The sequence below is a fragment of the Heterocephalus glaber genome, unplaced genomic scaffold (assembly GCF_053883595.1).
Source record: "Heterocephalus glaber isolate CG9 unplaced genomic scaffold, H.glaber_assembly_v1.0 deba00001447, whole genome shotgun sequence".
NCBI classification, from domain to species: Eukaryota; Metazoa; Chordata; class Mammalia; order Rodentia; family Bathyergidae; genus Heterocephalus; species Heterocephalus glaber.
This window is the reverse complement of record NW_028258299.1, coordinates 3,376,957-3,400,705: the sequence shown is the minus strand read 5'-3', so window position 1 is coordinate 3,400,705 and position 23,749 is coordinate 3,376,957. Positions and strand designations below refer to the sequence as shown.

At 59.7% G+C, this 23,749-nt stretch overlaps 1 protein-coding gene and 1 pseudogene across 16 annotated transcripts in view; both read right to left on the bottom strand.

Annotated features, from left to right (window-relative positions):
* The window catches only part of Kcnab2 (potassium voltage-gated channel subfamily A regulatory beta subunit 2), a 75,453-nt gene that overhangs the window by 3,304 nt on the left and 48,400 nt on the right, over window positions 1-23,749 (bottom strand). For 9 of the 16 annotated variants that reach the window (XM_087214596.1, XM_087214594.1, XM_087214593.1 and 6 more), the window contains 13 exons: window positions 17,592-17,635; window positions 16,783-16,820; window positions 11,846-11,925; window positions 9,399-9,443; window positions 8,148-8,192; window positions 7,574-7,617; window positions 6,788-6,874; window positions 6,205-6,249; window positions 3,334-3,419; window positions 1,751-1,871; window positions 1,564-1,658; window positions 905-1,025; window positions 466-554 (listed from right to left, as the gene is read on the bottom strand). In XM_087214596.1, coding sequence (XP_087070722.1) covers window positions 466-554; window positions 905-1,025; window positions 1,564-1,658; window positions 1,751-1,871; window positions 3,334-3,419; window positions 6,205-6,249; window positions 6,788-6,874; window positions 7,574-7,617; window positions 8,148-8,192; window positions 9,399-9,443; window positions 11,846-11,925; window positions 16,783-16,820; window positions 17,592-17,635 — 940 coding nt within the window. Of the gene's footprint in view, window positions 1-465; window positions 555-904; window positions 1,026-1,563; window positions 1,659-1,750; window positions 1,872-3,333; window positions 3,420-6,204; window positions 6,250-6,787; window positions 6,875-7,573; window positions 7,618-8,147; window positions 8,193-9,398; window positions 9,444-11,845; window positions 11,926-16,782; window positions 16,821-17,591; window positions 17,636-21,739; window positions 22,357-23,749 lie in introns of those variants that run through there. The other 7 variants (XM_013065148.3, XM_013065150.3, XM_087214597.1 and 4 more) reach the window with 3 other exon arrangements.
* On the bottom strand, window positions 17,642-21,380 carry LOC147827362 (uncharacterized; annotated as a pseudogene).

The window sequence follows — 23,749 nt, the reverse complement described above, 5'->3', positions numbered from 1 at the left end:
ACCTTGCGATTTCGAGGCAGGCGTGGCGCCACTGAGCTAAATCACCAGCTTCGCTCCTTCTGACAAGAGTAAAATCCTTTCTCTTTTTACCCTTTCTTTCCCTCTCTCCCTCCTTTCCTTCTCTCCTTCCCAGGATTGAACCCAAGGCCTTCACACTGAGCTACATCCTCAGTCCTTTTTAGGTTTTATTTTGAGTCAAGGTCTCATTAAGTTACTGAGCTGCCCAAGCTGGGCTTGAACTTTCAAACTTCCTGCCTCAGCCTCCCAGAGTGCGGGGATTGCAGTGGTGTACCATGTGCCCATCTGAATCTTGTTTCTGGCACTGTTTCTGTGGGCTCCTGCTGCAAAGGAGCCTCCCGGGAGCAGGGGTCCCTGTCTTCCCCAGATGTTGGACGGGCGGCAGCCAGGGGCTGTGCTGGACCAAGGACTGGCTGGGATGTGCGTCCTGCCGTGGGCCTGGCTCACCTGTATTGCTCCGATGTTTTCCATGAGCTGCTCTGCGTTGGAAGCACCCAGGAGCACGGAGCTGACACCCTCATTCCTCAGGCACCAGGCTGGGGGCAGCGAGATGGAGGTGAGGGGCCCGGTCTGCTGCAGGCCCTCTGGCTCCGAGGGTACCAGGAAGCGCAGCAGTGCCCGGCGGGGCTTTGCCTAGGGGGGCCGGGGGACACTTGGGGATCGCCGCCCTGGCCTTCCCTGCAGAGAGGTGACCCAAGTGCTCCCCATGACCCACGGCTGGCTGCTGGAGGGTGACCCAGACTCTGGGGGACCCCTCCGGGGACATGGCTCCTAATCTCGCCTCAGAGCCCCTCCCTGTGGCCAGCGGGGGACACCATAGCCTGGGCTCTTGGGGACCTCCTCTGCCACGCCCCTGGACACGGCCTGTCCCCATGCCCAGCCTCACCTATTGCCAGCTGCGGGAGGGAGCAGCCCAGGCGCTCAGCGATAGCCTGCAGCTCCTTCAGCTTTGCCTGCTGGCGCCGACCCTCCTCACTCAGGATCTTGTCCTTCAGCCACTGGTAGCCCTGGGCGGGGACAGTGTGGGTGAGGGGCAGAATGGGACCTCTGGAGGCAGATGGCCAATGGGTGCTCCCGGCCGCCTCCTCCCCTGCCCTGCCCGCTCTGTGGGCCAGACTCAGGCAGGCGGCAGACGGGACAGCAGGACATCTCCTCCCACAGCCCCGGGGCGCTGTCTCTCCTGTCTGGCCCAGGATGGAGGCTGCAGAGGAGCGTGTGGGGTCCAGGGCCCCACAGACCTTTCTCTGCTGCCTCCTGTCCTCCAGTGGGGCCCCTCCCAATGCCTGCGGCCCCAGAGGCCTGAGCGAGGGCAGAGTGGAGAATCATGGGGGAGGGACCGCAGACGGCATCAGGGCGGATTTTGGGCCCTGGTGGGGGCCTGTCCTCGGAGTGGGTGGACCTCCAGGCATGGCCCAGCCCCTGGCCGGGCTCCATCCTGATTTTGAGCCTCGGAGCCCATGCCAGGTGCAGGCACAGCCGAGGTACAGCGAGGCATCTCCCAGAGGTCTCAGGCCCAGGTGCCCTCCCACCCGGCCGCTGCTTCACCTTCAGGGAGGCCCTGGAGTAGGGTGGGATGCCACTGTCGTACTTCCCGGACACGATGCCGCAGGCCAGCGGGGACCAGGTCATGGCGCCCACCCCTGAAGGAGAGAGGCCAGGTCAGGGGGCCTGAGGGTGGGGTGGGACAGGGTGGCAGGGCTGGAGCCTGGGTGGGGTCAGACAAGTCACCCACCGATCTTGTGGAACAGCTCAGGCAGCTGCACCTCCACCTTCTCGCGCTGGAACATGTGGTACTCGGCCTGCTCGCAGATGGGCGGGATCAGGTTGAACTGCCGGGCCACAGAGTAGGCCTCCTGTGGGTGCAGAAGGGCCCAGGCAGTCCCGTGTCAGCAGGCAGTGGGGAGAGGACACAGCCCCCGGCATGGCTGGTGCTGCCACCCATCACCCCACCGTGAGCCGGGGGTGCCTTGGGACCCCAAAGCTGATGGCTATGAGAAAGCACAATGCCGTAGTGGGCTGCGGTTCTGGCACTTGCTGGGTGCTGGGCCAGGAGCTCATCTCCCTGCCATGGGTTCCCCACCTGCTGTGAGGGTCCTGTAAGCCAAGGGTGCTTGTGCCCTCGCAACAGTGCCCAGCACTAGTGGCATTCAGAGCTCAGCAGCCACACTGTTACTTTTTGCTATGATCGCTGCCTCGCAGCCCTGGGCCTGGGGTGACAGCGAACTCCAGCATAGGCTCAGCAGCTGCTCCAGCCCACCTGTGGGCTGGGAGCAAGGCCTCAGCTTTACGGCTCTTCCTCCAACCCACCCAGGACCTGAGCCCGGGCAGATGCCCCCACACAGCCCCGGAAGGCCACCTCTGCCGCCTGCGAGGTCCCCAACTCCCTGCTGAGACTCAGCTCCCTCAGCTGTAAGTGGGGTGCCGATACCAGCACCGAGCCCAGCGCTGGCTCCAGGCAGATGCGGGAAAAGCCAAGTACAACGCTCACTAATGTCACCAACATCCAAGCCGGTCGGTGCCAGGGCTCCCGAGGTTGGGTTTAGCTGGAAATGAAACCCTGCGGGTTCCTTCCGTGGAGCAGGAGTCTGGGACTCTTGGGAGCAATGCTGGTGGCTGGGGTTCTAGGGGGCCTGGCATGGGCAGGTTAAGGCCGGAAGTGAGGTCAGGGGCGGGGTGGGGGGGGCTCTCCCTCCAAGCCTTTGAGCAGAGGGCTCCCTGGTGACACTCCCTGGAGCTCTGCAAACGTCAAGAACCATCCGCTGCCCCCAGCCCCTGCCCTGAGCCTTCAATGGCCCCTGTGGAGGGAGCTGACAATTACTGGGATGCTTCCCTGAAAACATCCTGGACTACGAGTGGGAAGCGGAGGCTTAACAGCTGACCCATGTTCTAGTGCAGCCATGGCCGGGCATCCGTCTCAGGCCATGCTGTGTGGCCTGGAGCTCATTACTTTACCTCTCTGTGCCTCCATTTCCATATCTGAGAACCAGGGTAATGGCAGCACTTGCCCACTGGGACGTGGTGAGGATTAAAGGGGAGTGTCCCCAAGCAGTACCCGAGGGTCCTTACTGAGGGCTGGCTGGGGCAGCAGAGTGCCACTAGGGGCTTCCCAGCATTCAGAGAACCCTCTGAGTTCCAGCCAGGGCTGGGGCAGGCTCCCAGGTTTGCTCTGCAGGTAACCAAACAGCCACCCGTCCAGTGCCACGCAATGCTGGGGCTCCAGCTGAGACCTCTGTCTGCAGGGTGCATCCTCCTGTCCTCCCCATGCTGTCACCTCCAGATCCCCCCACAACTCAGGGCAAGGAGGCGTCGCCGTACCATGATCTCCATGGAGCTCCAGCGTGACGTGCCCCAGTACATCGCCATGCCCTGGTTGATGACGTGGGTCATGGCTCGCACCGTCTCTGCGGCGAGAGGGAGAGATGTGGGTGGGGGAGCAGGGGCTCAGGCCCGGCCTAGGCACTTGCTGCAGATACAGGCAGGACGCTGGGAGGAGGGAGGGCTGCAAAGATGTCTTGCAAGCAGTGTGCTTCCTGGCTCTGAAGCTGGGGGTGCGTGTGGGGGGTTCCAGGAGGAAAGAAAAGAGGGAACCACAATCCGAGAAGTTGGTCTTGAAAATAATTTCCCCAGCTAGTTGCAAGCCGAACAGATCTCTGGGAAATGGGCTGCAGGTGCACTGTGATGTCTCGTTGGTGCATTAGTGGGACCTGGGATGGGGCTCTGGACTCTGCATGGGGGTCTTGAGTCTGGAGAGGAACTCAGGTCTGTGGTCACTCTGGAAGGAGCCCGAGAATGGGTTACGGTTCCAGTCAGATTGGCGGAGGGCACAGGAGGAAACAGGGCTTGGCTTGTTTCTGGGGTGTATTCCACACCCTCTTTGGAACAGAAGGTACAGAAGGAACGATGGGGCTGCACGGACTAAGGGCAGGGCTTGGAGCCTGTGATGTCCCAGGGCTGGGGCTACAGGACTGGGGTCCTCTTGGGCCAGGACAGCCGGGGGAAGCACAGAGAGCCTGCCTTGGGCCACACCCCAGGCTCTGAGCAGCACCAGGCCAGTGTCTCCCCAGTGCAAAGGCCGTGTGGGGCAACGGAGGCATCCTGGGAGGGGTGGGCCAGTGCTGTGGGGACCACTGAGGCTCACGTCCTCAGGAACAAGTGGCTGAGCCTCGAGAAGTGGACTCCAACCTGCCAGCACAACGGGTTCTTCTAGTACTCAAGAAAGTCTGTGTGGCGGAAAGTTGCAGTCCTAGGTCTCCCCGGGCCACGGGCACCTCGGGGTGCTGTGGTTTTAGGTTCCAAATTTCAAGAGTGCCCAGCCCTGTGGGGCGCAGGCTGCCCCGGGGCCTCCGCGGGTCCCATACAGTGCTTGCAAGGCCACTGCCCAGGGAGCGTGGGAAGGCGCAAGAACAAGTGTTTCTCAGACAGCGGAGGGACATCACCCCGGAGCGTCCTCGCTCTCCTCATCTGCCCCAGACAGGGGAGCCGAGGTCCCCAGCAGCGGCTGGGGGTGACAGACAGGAGCGCAGGCAGGAAAGGCCAGTTGAGTGACAGCTTGGCCTTGGAACAGCACCGGGCCCATGGGTGCCTTCCCCAGCGGGGGGACAGCAATGCTGGCTTCCGGGCCACCCTCTCTTGGGGTGTCACTTCCCCCATCCTGGGTCCCTAAGCACCTCTTTGGGTGAGGCCTAATCTTGGGGGACCCTGGGCATCCTAAGGGCTGGCGTAAGGTGCCGGTGCTGCTGGGTTGGTGGCCCTAGCAGGGTGACCCAAGACCCCGGGCAAACTATGCCTCAGCTTCCAGCCCTGCAGCCCCAGCCTTGCCCTCTCCTTCCCCCCAAGGTCAGGGACTGGGGCACCTGGGGGTCCGGGATGGGGGGATGTGGGAGGGGAGTCTGGACCTCCCGGGACCTCCCTGGGTCACCTGCTTTGATGCCACATTAGGCATGAAGAAGACAGGGCCTGGTCAGAGATCTAGAGGTCCCAGGGACCCCCGCGGAGCCAGCTCCTGGCTCACTGTCCTGGTCAGGCCTTTCAGAAACACTCTGGGCACCTGTGACCATGCAGCTGACTCCCCATCTCTCGAGCCAAGCCTTCGGTCCACATGCCAGGGACAGGAAGCCCAAGGACCCGATGCCACCTTGGCTCCCTTGCCCTCCCTCCCCACACTCTCCTGTCACCAAGATTCCAACCATGAAGCCCAGGGGAAGAGCCTGTGGGAGGCTGGCGTCCTGAGAGGCAGGGGTCTGGCACCGAGGGTCTGGGCAGAGGCAGCCGGAAGGGAGCCCACTCAAGAGCACGGGCACACTGTCCATCTGCCAAGCGTGATGCCAGTGGCCCCAGAAACAGGGACATGTAAGGACAACTGTCCTTCACCTCAATATTTAATGCCATTGGGCAGAGCGAGGGTACCATTTTTCCACCTGGTGCCCAAACCTAGAGCAACTCCACCGCATCACAAATAATACATGGCGGGGGTCAGGTGGCAGCGCCAGATGGCAGGCAGGAGCCCTTCCGGTGTGCAGTGCTGCCCAGCTCCCAGGAGACCCAGGCCTGGCCCTCGGGGTGCACTTGATGGGGGAGCGCAGGGACCAAGCAGGGGGAGGCTGCCCAGGGCCTGAGAATCCCGCCAGCTCAGGTAGGAGGAAAGTGTGGCGCCACTGCTATGGAGAGGTCTGGTCCCCAGGTGAGAGCACAGGTGGCCTAGCCAGCCAAGGGGACATGACGGCCACGGAGCCAGGGTGCTCATGAGGAGCCAGAGAGCAGGGAATGGGGGAGAGGCAGGGCTGAGAGAGTGATCAGAGGAGAGACAGGGCTTCCGGGTCCCCACTGGGGTCGGCCCTTGTGGAAGCTGCACTTCCCCAGCCTCTCCCAGCACACGATCCAAGGTCGAGTTTCCAGGCGGGCAGAGGCAGCTGAGGGGAGGCCCGGGTGGCCAGGTGGCACGGGTCCCAGCCATGCAGGCGTGGGGACATGCACGGGAGCGGCCCGAGATGATGGCGTGGGTGTGGCAGGGCTCCGACATTGCTTTGCTCTTCCTTCCCTTGCAAGGTGTCCTCACAGAACCCCCCGCCCTTATGCATTTTATGGAGAAGTTTGTCATCGGGGACAGAGTTGTGTAAATAAAAAAAGCTGTCTCATAAAATGCAGCTTGGACACAGAAGCCAATAGCCGGCTGAGGGTACTGTGTACCTTCTACGATGAATGTCCTTGACTTGGAGGAACTAAATGGGTCCCCTGGTGATAAAAGAAAGATTTAAAGAGACCAGAGTTTATAGCTGTGGGAACGCGGGAGTTGTGGACGATGCAAGGCCAGGGCGGGGCGCACAAATCACTGCTCAGAGCTCTCCTTCTGTTCAGAAGAAAGCACTGCATGCCTATACACACACACATGCGTGGCACATACATATACATGGGAAAACAACTCAAACACAACTTCATTTTCCAAGCTCCTGAAGCAGCAAAGCACAAATGAGACGATGGTGTAGCAGGGAGTTGGGGAGACCGGAGGGCGCAGCGGTCGAGAGGAAACAAACGTCAAAGAAAGCAGAGCTGCTGTGGGCCCACATTGAAAGGGGCGCAACAGGGGTGCCAGTCACCTTACTGCCACCCTGCCTCCTGTACAATACCGGCTCCAGGGAGGAGGCCACTCGCGTGGTTCTGACACAGCCAGGGAAGGCCGCCCCGCCCCCGCCCGTGGGACAGGGCCACCATGGGAGCATGGGGCAGACCCCTGGTCACCCTGGCAGTGCCCGGCTCTTCCGGGAGCACCTACCTTCCATGGGCGTGTTGGGGTCTGGGCGGTTGGCGAACACCACGTCCACGTACTCCAGCTGCAGGCGGTCCAGCGAGGCCTTCAGACCTGGGAGGACCGGGAGGGGTGTCACGGCCGCCCGCGCTCCCTCACAAACACTTCCGGGCCCTCTCCAAGAGCGCCTGGCTCGAGGGACGAGGGACGGGAGAGGAAGAGGGGAGGCCCCGTCTCTCAAAGCTTCAGGTGGCGGGTGGAGGTTGTGAAGAGCTGCCCTGGAAACGGCACATCCCAGGGGAGCAGGGGCCTGCTGTCCAGGTGGATGAGGGGAACCACACGCCAGGAGGCCTCTGGCCAGCTCCTGGGCCCTAGCAGCCTGCGCTGGATCAGGCAGGGGAGAGAGTACAGTATGTGCCGTCTACCTGACCACTCCGGTGGTGTCTGATTGGCAGTCACCAACGAGTGCGTCCCAAAGCCTGACGCTGAGCCTGCAGCCTCTGTGGCCTCAAGGCCGCCAGACGCAGGTTTGAACGGAGAGTGGACAGGACAGTACTTGACAGAAGCCAAGGCCACAGGCACGAAGACAGTAAGGGTGCAGCTCACCCCATGTCCCGCTGCCCTCACTCTGCTGTCCTGTGTCCAGCCCCAGTGCTGGCCCATTCCATGAGGGTCCCCTGGCCCACCTGGAAGGAGGGTCGGACCCGAGCTCTGGGTGCCCAGGTTGGCCCTTTGCTGGGTAATGGGTGCGGCCGGGTCTCGGCTTCCCCGGTCTGGACCCCGTGGGATCTGGTGACCACCACCCTTCCTCACCTTCTATGATGTGCTTCCTGGAAAGGCCCCTCTCCGTCTCTGCTCTGAAAAACAGGCCAACAGCGTGGGTGTTATTTTGAGCCATTTGGGGAAATGTTTAGGACGCAATTTTAGGCGAAAAAGTAGGTCGGCAAATGCGACATGTGGCCTGGTTCTGCTTTGGGGGTGACAACCGGAAGCCCAGGCTCAGGTGGAAGCTGGGACGAGGTCAGGTGGCTTGGATTTTCTTAATTTTAAGAATGAATCATAAGTCTGACTCCTGTGAGATGTAGATCACCCAGCCCCTGGTAGAGCCAGACACCAAGGCTGGGAGGCCTGGAAGATTCAGGATGGTTTGGATAGTTCACAAATTTTCTGTCCTCTAGAATTTTTGTGTTGTTCATCACAAAGGAAAAGAAAACCATGTAAGTGAAAACAACAATTAAAAAAGGTCTGGGTGCAAAGCAAACTTGGCCGAAGCTGCTTTTCTTAACAGGACGGTCACTGGGCGTGGAGGGAGGGGATACACTGGGCCCCGCAGCTCCCGTCCCCAGGTCCCCCGGCCCAGACCCTGGTGTTGCATGTCTGCACCTACTTTCCACCCCAGAAGATCTTGGTGGTGATGACAAGGCTGGAGCGCCTGTGGGATGGAAGACAGGAGGAGGGTTATGGGGCCCAGGCCCCAGCCCTCACCCACCACCCCGGACACCCACTGGCATCTCTGCATCGTTACTGCCTGCTCTATGCTGAGCCTGGGGTCTTGGCCTCCACCAAGAGGGCCTGGGGCAGCGCATCTCCCACCCCCAGAACTGTAGCTGGCTGGCTGGGGCCAGACGGCAGGGGACAGTGTGACCAGAGCTCCGAGGGCCACTGAGGCCCCGCTGCTTCCTCTGCTGGGAACACGGGCTGTGGGGCTTTGGGCAGGGTGCAGAGAGATGCAGCAGGGACACTTCCCCAGGGAGGAGGTGACCCCCGGGGGTGACAGTGACCATCCAGGCTCTTCTGAGGCAGGAAGCTCCTAAAGCCGTACGGAGAATGCTAGCACGTACCTCCCTGTGTCCCCACTGCAGACCCAATCATGGCATCTGCAGTGTGTGTCTCCCTGAATCCCTGGGGGAGGGACTTATTTGGGATTAGTTAGAGCGAGGTGGGTGAGAGGAGGGGCGTCAGAAGCCCTGCCGGTGGAATGCGGGCTGCTCTGGCCCTGGCACCTCGAGCCTCTGCAGTGGAGCTGTTGTATGCACCGGGCTGCCGGGGGCTCTCACTTGCAGCTTTTTTTCTTTTTGGTACCGGGGATCGAACTTGGGACCTTGCACTCTCCAGGCAGGTGTGGAACCTCTGAGCTAAATCCCTGGGCCACGTGCAGCTCTTTTTGCCCCGAGGCTTTGCCTTCACTGCCCTGACCCGGAATCCCTTCCTGAGGGCCGGGTCAATGTGGAGTGGAGCCTCACAGGGCAGCCACCATGGTGTGAACCCTCGGGCTCCGGAGGAGCAGGGGCTGCTCCAGTGTGGGACTTTCTTTCCAGCAACAAAAACCTGGGGACTTTGAGGCCTTGGCAAGACTGTCCCAGGGGCTGACATGGTGGACCCCAGGCGCTCCGCTGGTAAACAGGAAGGAGCTGCCACTGAATGCTCATCCCCCTCCTAGGCCTCTGATCCAAGCCCAGGCTCGCCCCTGGCGGCCAGCACCCCCCAGGCCAGGAACCCCAACTCCCCAGTACCACCTCCCACCCCGGCCTTCCCTGTGAGTCTGAGTGTGAGTCTGTGTGAGTGTGTGTGTGTGTGTGTGTGTGTGTCTGTATGAGTGTGCCCTGGGGACAGATGGCAGAGAGAATCGAGTAATTACCTCCATCCCTTCTTCTTAATGATGTTTCCTAAGACCACTTCAGCCCTGCAAAGCAAGAGGCACAGATTTCATCACTGCAGAAGGGGCAAATCAAAGCCAGCCTGCCACTGGGCCCTCTGTGAAGACGCCACGGAGCTGCAGAGCCAGGCTGGCATTCCAGAGGGAAAGGCCAGAGCTGCACTGTGCTTCCCACCTAAGTAGCTACCGGCCTGGCTTCCAGCTCCTGTGGGGAAGGAAGGAACCTTCCCACTCAGCAAGACCAGCATCCTGTTTCCCAGGCCGCTAGAAATTCACACCCGGCCATGTTATTCAGGTGAAATTTGCAGACACGTATATTTTTCAAAGATAGATTATTCGTCGGGCCCATCCTGGCTCCCGAGCCAGTGGTGGTGGGGTTTCTAGGACAGCATGTGCATGTGTGCACACGTGTGTGTGTTGGCATGTACCCCTCTGGTTTCTTGCTCTTGAACAGAGCCATGCCATGCCCACCCCTGTTGGCTCTGCTGGGCATCACTCTGAGTTCTGCACCAAACTCGGGCCTGCGGGGGTCACCAGCCCGCTGTTCTGGCCTCCTTTGCCACAGCAGTGCTGGATTAACTTTTAAAAACTTTCTGCTTGTACCAAAATGTTTCTGAGCAAAAACAACAGACGGAGAACGATCCATACCCCGTGCTACATTGCAATTATAAAAGCGCCTGAGTCATCCGCTCAGAAATAATGGGCTCTAATTTGCAAGCTGTTCAGCACACATTCTGAATGCTCCTCGTTTACGGTCAGGACGCACAGGAAATTTGCTCAGCCCTGGGCCTCTTCTTTTTATTCCCTGGTTCCTGATTTGTGGGACAAAGGATCAGGAGAGGAGGAAGAAGACTGAGGAGCCACTGGAGCTGCAGACCATGGGGTAACCAAGCCCAGGCGCTTGCAGTCCTGGCTACAAGAACTGCAGCTGCCTGGGGGAGCAGGGCAATGCTGCAGCTCTCTGGGAAGCACCCAGGTTAGTGTCAGAGCAAGAAGCAAGAAGCAAGAACCGTGCTGGCTACCCTGGTCGGCAGGAGGGGCCACGCTGCCCCCTGCCTGCTGGACGTGTCCCTAGCCCCCTGCCCAGAGCAGCGCCTCCGAGCCTGTGCCCAGGACTCAGGGCTTGGCTTCCCAGGGAAGGCGTGAGCACCGGGTTCAACTCTGGGAGGAATGGAGGGTGAGCCTCACGGCCAGTGGAGGAGGGGAAGGCCAGGGAAGAGAGCTGCTTTCTGAGACCTTGGCTTCCAGCGAGGAGCTCCGAGAGGCCCGGGGCCGCCTGGCACTCAGCATGCTTGGTCTGGCACGCCAGGCCCGGGAGTCCAGTCAAACAGGGTGGGAACAGTGACAGGGCAGAGTGTGGCTGTCGATGCATGGAGCGTGCTGGGCCCAGGCATGGGGCTGGACCATCTGGAGCTGGAGGAAGCCTCATGGAGCTGCCCTCCGTGTGCCCTCGTGGGCAGCAGGCGCCAGGCAGGAACAGGGCCAGGAAAGTGGCTCAGGAGAGTGTGTGTGAGTGTGTGTGTGTGTGCGCGTGCACGGACACCTCTGGGCTGGGCATCTGCCCTGGGCTTCTCTGCTGACCCTTTGGGTTAGCCCATTTGTCTGTCTGGAGAGGCTGGAAGGACACTGTGGCTTGGGAGGGACAGAAGAGCTGCTAATGGGGGCCGGAGGACGTTTGGGGGTCCCGCTGTCAGCTGCCCAGGCCCTGGGTTGGCACTGGGCCCCGGGGCAGGCAGCAGGTAACACAGGTGACAACTGACCCCTGCCTGAGCCAGGTGGTGCCCAGGGCCGCAGAGCACAGTGGGCCAGGGCTGCAGCAGCCCAGCTGTGGGGAACTTGGCTGCTCCAGGCAGGAGGCCGAGGGAGGGTGAAGAGAGAGCAGCAAATGATTCCACAAACAAAAGCTGACTTTTGGAAACAGATGCAGGAGAGTGGATGATTTGATTACAGCCAGTCTTTAAAATCAAAGCCAAGGGCTCTGGCTGAAGAGGGCTGAGTTTTTACATAATTGAGGAGGAAAGCTCACTGCCAAGACGGGGAGCGCTTCTGCAGCAGCGGGGCCCAGTGCCTCCCTCTTAGCTCCAGTGGCCAGTGCTCCTTGCAGCCCTAATTGCATCATTAAGACATGAAAATGTCAGGCGCATGGGGCTGACTGCAGGTCACCAGCCGTCGAGAGGCCTCCGTCAGCAGCTTAATCCTGGCTCTGTTCCCGCACAGTGTCTGGCACGGGGAGCACTGTGGTCACCCTGGTGCTTGGGCACACGGGGAGTTAGTTTAGCAAGTGACCGGTGTCCACAGGTTCTGTGATTCTGGCCCCGTAAAAATTCCTCCCGAGGCCGCTTCGAGTTTAGAAAAGAAGCCAGCGTGGAAGGCACGCTTGGGAAGGAGGACAGTGGGTACCGGAGCTCTGGTCCCTCACAGACACCTACTTGCCCGCTGCGTAGACTTCCGCAGTATCGAAGAGGTTGATGCCATTGTCGTAGGCCAAGGTCATTAGTTGCTCTGCCATCTGAAACGAGAAAACCAGAGTCGCTCAGGCCAGCCTTTGCCTGCCAGCCTGAGGGCAGCTCTCAGTAAAGCCCTTAGAGCGCCCTGTGTGGAGGCGCCCGTCTGTCATCCCAGCACTCTGTGAGGCTGAGGCAGGAAGATTGCCAAGTTCAGTGCCAGCCTGGGCTATACAGTGAGACCCTAAAAAGGGCTGGGGATGTAGCTCAGTGCAAACACTCTGGGTTCAATCCTCATTAGCACAAAAACCAAAAACAAACCCCCCTGAAAGTCATAAACCCTTCAAGAGGAACAAAGAAGGGCAAATGGATGAAGAAAAAGCCTACAGACTGAACTTCTTGAGAGCAGGGACCCTATGTGCTGGGTTGAACCTCCAAAATGTACCTGTGCTCAGAACCTCAGAACACAAACTTGTGTGGAAACAGGGTTCTTGTCAAAGCAGTTAGTTAGGGTAAGGCCATGCTGCTTAGGCCGGGCCCCACATCCGGTGTGGCTGAGACCCTTCCAGGAAGAGAAGACGGTCTCAGAGAGGCCGTGTAATGATGGCACTAAGACTGGAGGGATGTGGCCACAAGCCAAGACATGCTAGGACAGAGCAGCCACTAGAAGGCAGGCACGGCCAGGGGCAGACTCTCCTTCAGCCTCTGCAGGGACCAGGGGTCTGTACACACCTGGATTTTGGCCTCTGGCTCCAGAACTATGGGACAACACATCTGTGTTGTTTTAAGCCACTCAGGCGGTGGCACTTTGGTATGGTGGGCCCAGGTCATTAGTGTAGCCACCACTAGGAGCTCCACAGACCTTGCAGGGTGAATGACATTTCTTAAAGCTCTGGCTGTGTCTTCAGCTATGTCTCACGGCACCCTCTCCAGGACCATTGCTCTCTTGCAGAGGGAGGAATGGAGTCCCCTGGCTCCCAGGAGGCCCCATGGCCATGGCGGGAGTCTCCCAGTGCCACAACTCCCCACCCTCAGCGAGGTGGGATGGACACTCGGCCCCCAGTGCTGCCCTGCTGCCGAGTAGCTCATGCTCCCTGGGCTGCTACAATCCTGAACTTGTGCAAAAGAAAGAGGGGCAGCGGGGCTGGGAACAGACCTGGGGCTCCAGCCTCAATGGACACCCGGAGATGCGGTGTGGGAAGGCACCCTAAACGCTGCCATCCCTCCAGAGAGTGCTCCTGTCCCTGTCACTGGCAACCTCCTCAGTGTGGGGTCGAGAGCCAGGTTCCCTCCACAGTGAGCCGGGGTGGGTGAATTAGCTCCAATCCCCCTCCATCGCTGTGCGCGAGGCAGCCGGAGCTGCTGTCTGCGCAGAGCCCGAAGCCCTGGCACTGGGCAGGTGTGCAGTGAGGACGGGTGGGTGTGGACAGTGAGACATGAGGGGACGCGCCAAGGGGGACCATGGTGAGAGAGGCAGGCTGCGGCCGGTGCTGCCCACGGCAAGGTGGGCTACAGCCTCCTGGTTCTCAAACGTGGGCCGGGGACCCAGAACATTTCAGGTGCTGTGCAGACGGAGCCTGGATGGGCCAGCAGCTGGGGTTGGAATCAGCGAGCTGAGGGTGCTGAGGCCACTCTGCTGTCCCCTCTGGCGGCCACAGCTCAAGTGACCCAGCGACAACAACGGCTCTTCCCAGGGCTCCAGCTGGCCCCCAGCCCCTCCGTCTGGACAGAGAGAGACATCCCACCCAGTCTCCCCACAGCTCCACGCGCGGGCCTCGCTCACTGGTGCTGCTCGCCCTGACTGTCTCGGGATGTGTCCTGGGACCCGCCTGCGCCAGCAGGAGGACACCTGTGCATGCCTGAGGGGGCCTGTGGAGGCTTTGGAAAGAGAAGAGTGGACTCCGGGTCCTGGTCTTTTATTTTTTAAGTTTTTTGGGGAATGGTTTCCTTGTGTTCTATCTCTGTCTCTCTCCCCAGTAATGGCGATTGAATCCAGGTTCTTTGCACTGAGCTACATCCCCATGCCCTTTTTATCTCTTTTTTTTGGTACCGGGGATCGAACTCGGGACCTTGCGCTTGTGAGGCAGGCGCTGGAACCACTGAACTAAATCCCTGGCCCACCATGCCCTTTTTATTTATTTTTAATTTTGAGACAGGGTCTTGGTAAATCTGGGCTCAAACTTGGGATCCTCTTGCTCCAGCCTCCCAGGGTGCTGGGATGACAGGTGTGTACCACCATGTCCCGCTACATGGATATTTTCCATCCCCTTATGTGAGAGGTGGCCCACACTGCAGATACCCTTCGTACTTTCCTTTTTCCACTTGGGAGTCCATCCTGGAAACTAGTTTCTGTTTGCTCACGGGATCCCCTTCATTTCTTATCCCCTTTCTATTTTTATTTTTTGAGACAGGGTCTCACTATGTAGCTCAGGCTGCCCTTGAACTCACGGTGATCCTCCTGCTTGCTGGGATTTGAGGCCTGACTTTTCATCTCTTTTTAAAAGCTAGAATATTTAGTAGAGTCTTTTTAGGTGGACAGGTCAGGGGCATTGAGTGTGTGCATACAGCTGGGCCCCGGCCGCCCTCTCCAGGACTTCCTCAAGCAGCCAGCCGGGAGCTCCATCCCCTCTGCCTTCTCCCGGCCTCTGCCACCCTTGCTCCTGCTTCTGCCTCTGTGAATCTGCCCTCTAGGAAGCCTCACGGAAGCAGAATCACCCAGCCGGTGTCTTTTTTTTTTTTTTTTTTTGGTACCGGGGATCGAACTTGGGTCCTTGCGCTTGCGTAGCAGGCGTTGAAACCACTGAGCTAAATCCCCGGCCCCAGCTGGTGTCTTTGTGACCTGCTTAGTCTGCTCAGCACAATGTCCTTGGGGGTCACCTGTGCAGGAGCATGCGTCTGAATTCTCAGGGCTGGGCTCTGAAGGACGCTTAGGAGTTTTCCAGGCATCCAAGGGGAGAGGAGGAGGTGGGGTGTTGAGGGCAGGGGCTGGTGTGTGCTAAGGAGGGCGGCCTCACTGAGCCTGCCCTGGGCCCTGCCTCTGCTCTTCCTCTTGTGCCAGGGCTGCCGGCTCCCCTTGCAAACCGAGCCCCAAACTGACTGCCCCCACTGTGCCCAGGCTGCCCAGCACCCAGTGCCTCTCTGCTGCTTCTGCAGTAGCCTCACTAGTTCCAGCAGCATCCGCATCAGAAATGCAGAATCCAAGCTGGGCATGGTGGTGCACACCTGTCATCCCAGCTACTTGGGAGGCTGAGGCAGGAAGATCTTGACTTCCAGGCCAGACTGGGGAACCTAGAAAGGGCTGGCGGTGTGCCCTCGGTTTCAACACCCAGTACTGCCCAAAACAAACAAACAAACACAAAAAGCAAAACTGCAGTCTGGCTGGGGCTGGTGGTGAACTCCTGCAATCCCACCTGCTGCGGAGGCCTCAGTGTTTCTCACCCACGATGGGGTGCAGACCCAAGCCAGGCGGGGAGCAGAGTTATCCTGGAAACCGATGGTGGTGGCTGCACGCAGTGTGATGTGCTAAAACCACTGAACCGTACCCTTGGGAGTACAAATGGCAACTTTCACGTTTCATGTATTTAATGAAAATTCACCAAAATCAACCAGCGGGCCAGGATGATCTTTGCTCCTGGCTGCCTAGGGAATGAAGACCGTGGCCTCCCCTGCTGGACAGCAGCCAGGGCCCGCACTCCGTGTGTCAATTTTGTTTCTGACGCTAACCGCAAGGTTCATATAATTCTTCTTGTTCCTTCACCGATGGCTGTCACCTGCCACAGCCTTTTGGAACCTGACTGTCATCTGTCATATCCTCTTTGCTCCCAGCCCGGTCCCCTAGAGATGGCCTCCAATGCTTTCTCTGTGTCACCATGTCCCCGATGGAGACACGGTTGGCTGGAGCTGGCATTGGTACTCTGCTGCCACCGAGCTGTTGGCGAAAAGTCCCCTAGTGTGGCTGACACTGTCTGCAGACCCCTTCTACACCTTAGTAACCACCCCCAGAGGCCTCGCGGGCCTGACCTCCCCCGAGAGAGCCACCCAGCCCCACGGCTGCGATCTCTGCCTGCTGGGAACCAGTCCGGGGGCTCGGGAGCTCTGTCTTCACCCAAGACAGCCCACAGCCAGCGACTCGGAAACAGATCCACCACAGGCACCACCACAGACTTAAAGGTGAACAGAAGTACAACCCGTATGCATTCAGATTTTGAGGCGAGCAAAGCTTTCCCTTTGAAGATGGAGCAAGCCCAGCTGATGAAGTCTCAAATCAAGGCACTTACTTAGTAATTTTTAGACGCACCCCTTCCAACAGGAAGTAGGGCAGGGGTGACACCCGTGTAGGGGGCAGATGCCCGGAGCTCTCTGAGTGAATGCATGTGCTTGGCTCTGGGCATCTCCCCACTGTCCCCCATCTGGGTGTGCACCCCTCTCCTGGGGACCCTTGTTCTCCGACTGTGCAGATAAACCCCAGCAGACACATTTGATTTCGATGCATGTGATTAACACCACTCATGGAAGCGCGTGGCGAGGAGCTTGGTAAACAACACCCTCTTGAGGGTCTGCAGCCTGCGGGACGTTGGCGGAAGCTGCATGACAAACGACCTGGACAGACTCACGTGCTTGCTCTGAAGGGCGCAGCCTGGCATCTGGCTTGTGACTTGGGAGCTGTGCACTCCCAGAGCTCTTGGTTAACCACGGGTGGTGGTTAAGCTCCTGGGGCGGAGGGATGTGCAGAAGGCCCCAGCACCCAGCCACTAGGTGGCGGCACTGGGTGTGGCCTCTCCTCAGCCCTTGCTCCTGGCTCTGCCTCCTGCTGTCCCTCAGAGGGAGGCTGCCCTGTGGCTTCCACAGGCGCCTGCTCACTGGATCACGCAGGGCACTTGGCCGCGTGCTGCTGGGTTCGGGTGGAGGGAACCGTGTCTTACCTCGTCGGTGATCTGGCCTCCGAAGGTCACCCATGTTCCTGGAAAGAGACACGAGAGCTCAAGTTAAGCCATCTGCCAGGGCCCCAACCCTGCCTTGCGGTGAGTTTGTTCTCTGAATGCAGGGACTTCTGGCCCGCAGAGCAAGTGTCCAAACTGAGGGATCAGCCTTTGAAATGCCTGTGGTGTGCGCCTATGACCCCAGCACCCTGAGAGGCTGAGGCAGGAGGAAGGCAAACTTGAGTCTCGGCTGGGCAGCTGAGCAATTTATCAAGACCCTGTCTAAAAAGTAAAAAAATAAAGTTCTGGGGTCCATTCCCAGTACTAAAGAAGGAAAAAGAAATGCACTTGTGCTGGTGTAGCTCCTGTCGCGTCCTGGGTCACGCTGCCCCTTCCTGCCGTGGGGAGGGGACAAGGCGGTCTCCCTGACAACAGGCATGCTCGCTGCTCTCGTGGTGGGGGAGGGACAGGGTGCCAGGTGGGAGGTGGACTCGGGTTCTGCGGACAGAGCTCAAATCTGGCCCGGGGAAAGAGGACAACTGGAAGGGCTCCTGCCTTGAGGCCGAGCCCTGGGAAGAATCTCCCAGGCACCCCTGGGCCAGGAGCTGCTCCGGCTTCCTAGTTTGGGGTGGGCTGTGTGTGCCAGGGGCCTGCAGCTCTGGTCCCTTCCCTCCTGATGCCTGTCTCCAGGTTGCCATGGCAACAAAGGCCCCACCCCCTGCATCCTGGGCTCTGGGTGTAGCTCCTTCCAGCAGGGGCAGGGCCAGCCCTACTGCATCCCCCTTCCCTGGCATGTGGGTCCCCACACTCACCGAGCCCCAGGCAGGAGACCCTCAGGCCAGACTTGCCTAGGTTCCTGGAAAACAAACACAGCCTGAGTCCCAGTACCCGGGCACAATGCCGCCAGCCAGGCTTGCCCGCTGGTGCCAGCCCTGCCCATTCCCACCATAGTCATTTCCTGTTCTGAGGCTGAGAGGGCACCATCAGAGGGAGGCCTCTCCCCTGCGAGGTTCTCCTCTTGTCCTCTTGGGTCACACTTGTGACCTGGTGGGTCAGCAATCTGAGGACAGGGTGAGGGGGCCGCACGCATGTGACTGTGTTGAAAAGGAAATGCAGCTGGTTATGGTAGTGCACACCTGTAATCTCAGCACTCTGGGAGGCTGAGGCAGAAGGATCGTAAGTTTGGGCCCAGCCTAGGCAACTTCAGTAACTTAGTGAGACCCTGTCTCAAAATAATAAATAAAGGGCCAGGGATTGAGCTTAGTGGTTCTGGCGCTTGCCTTGCAAGCGCAAGGGTCCGAGTTCGAACCTGAGTACCAAAAATAAATAAATACATAAAATTAAAAAGGGCTGGGGATGTAGCTCAGGCTGAAGGCCCTGGGTTCAACCTCCAGTACTGCAAAACAGAGAGACAGAGACTTTTTCCCTCTTATGAATCTGTGAAGTCATCCAACAGCCCCTTTGGGCTGAGTGTTGCAGAGCAACACGCATCTGGGGCAGCTGCAGTAGGCACAGTGTGTCCCTGATGAGTCCCACAGGAGCCAGGCCCACTGGGCAGTGTATGCCACCTCCCCCATGCTGGCCACACAGTAGCTGTTGTGGGAGACGTGGGTTGTTCGGCTAGAAGGTGCCATGAGGACTGGAAGAACAGAAGGTCGGGCTCAGCAGTGCCCTGCAGCTGTGGGCCCGCAGAGCCCTTTGGGTACCACATACAGGCTTCGGACTCCTCCCCAGGAAACAGGCACAGACACAAATACCCATGGAGCCCTGGGCCCCACTGGGGACCCGGTCTGGTCAAATCGAGGCATCCAAAGGGCGCCCGGCCCTGACCTTGTAAAGCCACCCGTGCGAGTGACAGTGAGGAGCAGTTTCCTGACCAGGCTGGGTTGAAAGGCAGCCTGTAAGCCCGTCAGCCTAAAAAAGTCCCTTTTATCAGCTCGTGCTGGGGCTGGGATTCCAACCCAGGTCCTGAGATGCCAGGACACACTGCGAGTATGGGAGAACGGAGCAGCATTAGCAATAGACAGGTGAGGACACGAACGGAGTCCACCTGCGTCTGGGGCTGAAGAGCAGACACCTGTTGTCCCACAGCTTGGGGGCCTCCAGCAAGTGCTGCTGCTGTTCCCCAAATCTGATCGGTTCCAAGACTGGCATCAAATGAACCCGCTTTCCTGACAGGGCTGAGTCTCCATGCCTGGGTGGGACCCTGGAGGCCCTGTCTCCCCCGCCCTCAGGAATCATCTAACAAAACTAGGGCACTGCAGGATGCCAGTTACCCATCTCCGCTGCTTCCCGGTGAAAGCAATGATGGTATTAGTTCTGCCAGCCGCTGCCGGGCCTCGGGAGAAGGGATGAGAAGGGACAGAGCACCCCTAGGGTGGGCACTTTATCCGTGTGGCTGCTCCAAGGGGCTAGGAGACCACAGCTAGACAGGGGCTGCTGCCACCTGGCCACGTGAAACTCTCCAGGCACGAGAATCGTTTCCTACAGATTTCTTTCCACTAATTAAAGCTCGACATAATGATAAGACAGGCGCCCAAATCGCTCAACCCAAATACTGCTGGTCTGCATGAATTCACCTGCATCTTTCCCAGGACTGGGGGAAATGGCTAACGAGGACTCAGAGCCAGGACCTGTGTCATGGGAAAGCGCTAGTGCCCACCATGCACCCCTAAACACTGCGGGAAGGGCCAGGGCTGGAAGGCGCCAGGGAATTACAGATCCTGTTAGGAGGAGTCTGGGCTGCTCCTGTCAGCATCTGAACAGAGGACAAAACCTGGTCAGGGAAGGGAGGAAAGGTGCCGTGGCCCTGATGGGCTGGTTGGGAAATGGACAGGTGTTTTCCTGAGAGCGCAGTCCTAACGCACGTACCAGGAGACCGACACTAACTGTTTGCGGGTCTGCTCTGCGGCCAGACGCCAGGCTCCCAGAGGACAGGCCCGGGCCTCCGTGGGGGTTTTGCCGCGGGATGATGTTGGCATCATTTGGGGCAGAGGAGCCCAGGCCCTGGGGTCAGCCTGGGGACCGGATTTCGGTTCTTCTCTTGCCCCTGGGGTTTGGCCTCCCCATCCCTTCTCTGGGCACTCTTGGGCCCTTTGGCAAGAGTATGGGACCAGGTACTGGCCACCTCTAGCTCCCTGCAGCTTCCGGGGGAGGCGCCAGGCCCACCCTCAGTTGCTGCAGCCCACTGCACCCTGGCTGTGGCACTGGGGCAGGACGAGGTGGCCACCCTTGGGGCCGGAAGAGAGAGGGCTCGGTCAGGGCGATGGAGGAGCACTTGGGGTCTCACTCCCCTTTCAGCTGCTCAGAGACGACACAGCCCCACCCAAGGCACAAGGCCATCCGCATCCCCCACATCCCCAAGACAAGCTCGCCAGGCCCTGCTGCATGGGAGCCCCAATTGTGCCTCGCTGGAGAGGACTGGGTCCAGCAGCCAGGCAGTGCTGGGCTGGGTTTGAACCCAGATCCCCAGACTGCAAACCTTTCACTGCCCTCTCTGACCCTTCCTGCCTCCTGCAAGTATGCGCATGTGTGGTCACCCGTGTACAGGGATACACATGTGCTCACACACACGTACACATGGTCACCTTGTGCACACAAGCTCTTGGAGACTCGCTCTTTAAGGAGCCTTACAGGGGACCATGTTAAAGCCACACTTCCTGTTTACATAGGGCCTTACACCTGCAGAGTCTCGCTTTAATTCCCTTCATGGTCCTCGGATTGACGTAAAAGACACGGCAGGTACTGAGTATTTGAACTAAAAAGTATACATACATTCAATTTACTCCCTGCTTTTGACCCCCACCTGACACAAGGTACAAACCTCAGAGCTTCTAGCATAGAGAATTCCACTCCAGGCGAGGGGGGAGGGACAGAGTCCTTCAGCTGGGGAATCACTACGGAACCAGCTGTCCCAGGCCCAGGTAAGGTGGCGACACGGGGATAGACGCAGGACCCCAGCTCAGCCCAGTGGTCATCTGAGGGGTGCTGGGCTCAGGGACGTGGCCCCTTCCCATGTGGTCACCTTTGGGTGCTGGCTCTGGGGGAGGTGTAAGCTGCCCTCCTCAGTGACTTCAGTGACTCAGGGACCCTCAGTGCTTCTGAGTCGGCAACAACATCAGGTGCAAATCCAGGCTGTTCTGATACAGCCAGGACCATCTGTGCCACAAGTTTCGGAATCCGGGGTCGAGGGCCCCCACTTCCTTCCAGTCTGTGCAGCCTCAAGAGCCAGAGGCCCCTTTGCCCCAGGAGCACCTCCTCGGGGCCCCAAGGACCCGGGGTGAGGAGGGCCAGGCCTGAGTGGCTGTCCTCGTCCTACCCCAGGGCCCTTCCTGCCAGGCCAGGATCCTTCTGTCCCGGGAGCACATGAATGAGGCCGGGTGGCCAACACGGGGACACAGGCAGGAAAGGCAGCCCTGCCCCAGACGTTTGGACCCGCCCCACATTCAAGTCACAGGACCGGGAGCGGGGACAGAAACAAGACAGCCTGGGACCATCATGGGAAAACTCGGGCACTGGCTGGCTGCCCTGGGCCCACCTGAGCGAGAACCCTTCCTAGAGGAACCCAGATGTGCCGGGGAGGGACAGTGCTTCCACGGCATGGTTCAGCTGCCAGCCCCCGAACAAGGCACTAATGCTTGTCACTGTGGCCTCTGCGAAGACCCAAGACCACCCAAGGGGCATCTTCTGGGGCCTCTACCAGCGCTGGGGGGTCCCTGGGAAGAGCAGGTGGTACAGAGCAGGCGTTAATGGGGGCGACTTGGCTACTATAAACAAAAGGCCCCCCAAAAGGAATCAAAGGCAGGAGGAGGGAAGAGGGTGACTCGTGCGGGCTCCCTCCACAGTCATGAAGAAACTCCCTTCAGGCCTCCCGGGTCACCAAGGGCTAAGCCAGCACCAGTAGCCCACGAGGATTCTGCCCACTTCCTGGGCCCCCACCCGCACAGCTGGTGGCCCGTACCTATATTTCATCCCGGCCTGCTTCATGTGGGTATCGCTGGTGCTCGGGACACTTTGCACGGAGAGCTGCCCCAGGCTCTGGGCCACCAGGGCCACGGTGTGGAAGTGGCTGCGGGTGCCTGGGCTGGGGCTGCTGGCTGCCGACCGACCCAGCTGCTCCTCAGGGCCCCAGGCCTTGAGGCTGTGCTCGGAGCACATGAAGGACACCTGCATGTTGTGGCAGCCGGGGAGGCCCCTTGTCCCGGAAGGCGAAGATGCGGCCAGGTGTCCTTTTAGGAGCAAGGATTTCTGAAGACGATGATGGATAAAATGTCCCTGCAGTCTCCCGCCCAGGGCACAGCATCAAATTTCCAGACACAGACAGAAAAGACCTCATCCAGGAGTCCAGGACAGGGCCCAGGGGTCACTTCCCATTGTCGTTCTCCTCTGCTGCCTTCTCTGTCTCCACGAAGCCCTGGCTCTGGCTGCTGAAGTGCCCATCAACCTCCAAAAGTGCCAGGCAGGGCAGGGCTGCGAGACTCCAAGCTGACTAGCCAAGTGCCATCTGCAGAGGAGGAGGCCCTGCTGTGTGCAGCCTTCCCAGCCCAGGGTGGTGGCCCAGGGCCCGTGCCGGCTGCTGTACCTGGCTGGGAGGTCTCGGGGAGCAGCTGCTTCTCCAGCTTCCCGGGCCCTGCACACAGGGCTCTTGCCGAGGCAGGGAGGTGGCCGGCGGTGCAGGCAGCCACTGGAGATTCATTATTAATGACGCAGGACACAGAGCCGCCTGCCCCGCTGTCCCCTGAGGCTGCCGAGGTGGGGTGGGCGAGGCTGGATCAGGCACAGCCTCCTCCGGGAGCAAGCACAAGTCATGGGAGCCCACTCTGGCTGATGATAATGACAGGGACAGCCAAGGAAAGAAACCCTGGGGTCAAAGGGACTGAGCGACAGGGAAGTTCCAAGGTTGGAAGGGGACTCCTAGTAGAGTCAGTGAGTCCTTCTGAGTGAACAGAGAATGAATGACTGGGTGGATGAATGAACGAACAGCCTGCACACCCATCCTCAGCGTCGGGAGGGGGTGGCTGGGCGGTGCCTGGCCACCTCTGGCTCTGGGTCCCTCCAGACTTGCCAGGAGGGGCTGAGAAGAGAGCACAGAGGGCGCCTGGCTTCTCTGAGTCTCTACGGACGAAATGAGAGGCACAGCCCTGAACCTACCGGGTCTGCTCTGCTCCCGACGGGACCCAGGAAAGAAGCCCCCGCGGGATGCTCTGCCTTTTGACCCAAGAGTCAGACCTTGCTCTGGCCTGAGTCTCCCAGCTCACAAGCCTGGCAGCCTCTGCCTTCACCACTCCCATGTGAAATGCAGATCACAAAGACCTGTGTGCCCTAGGGGAGGGATTAGGCACTCACAGGAATCAAACAAACAACAAAGCTGGCTGGGGTGGCAGCCTGTGATCCTAGCACTCGGGAGGCTGAGGCAGAAGGATCACTGTAAGTCTGAGGCTGGCCTGTGCTACACGCCTGTCTCAATAGCCCCCCCACCTGAAACAAAACAAAGCAACAAACAGAAACAGCAAACAAACAAATGGCATGCATTCCAATGACCCGCCACACAAAGGCATGGCCGTCCAGAGGGGGAGTCAGCAATGGGCCCAGTGGGGCTCCCACCCCCACGGGCAGGATGGCCGAGGCCTCCCTAGAGCATCACCGGATGCAGCAGCAGGAGGAGCCAGCACTGCGGTGGGACGTGGGACAGAGGTCTGGGGGGGCAAGCTCCGGCCTTTGCCCGGCCGCCCTGGCAGGTCACAGGCACAACCTATGGGGGCCAGTGGGGCCCCTGGGGACCAGGCTCAGGCCCAGCTCTGCTCCCCCAGGTGCCCACGTGCGATCCAGAGCCTGGGTTTCTGCTGTGAGGGCAGGCGGAGCCCTCTCTAAGCCGGGGGGCGGGGGGCCCCCTGCACTGAGCCGGTACTGCTCAGCCTCTTCTGCAGGTGAACTTAGGACCCAAGGGCCTCGAGGCTCCACCCTTGGCCTT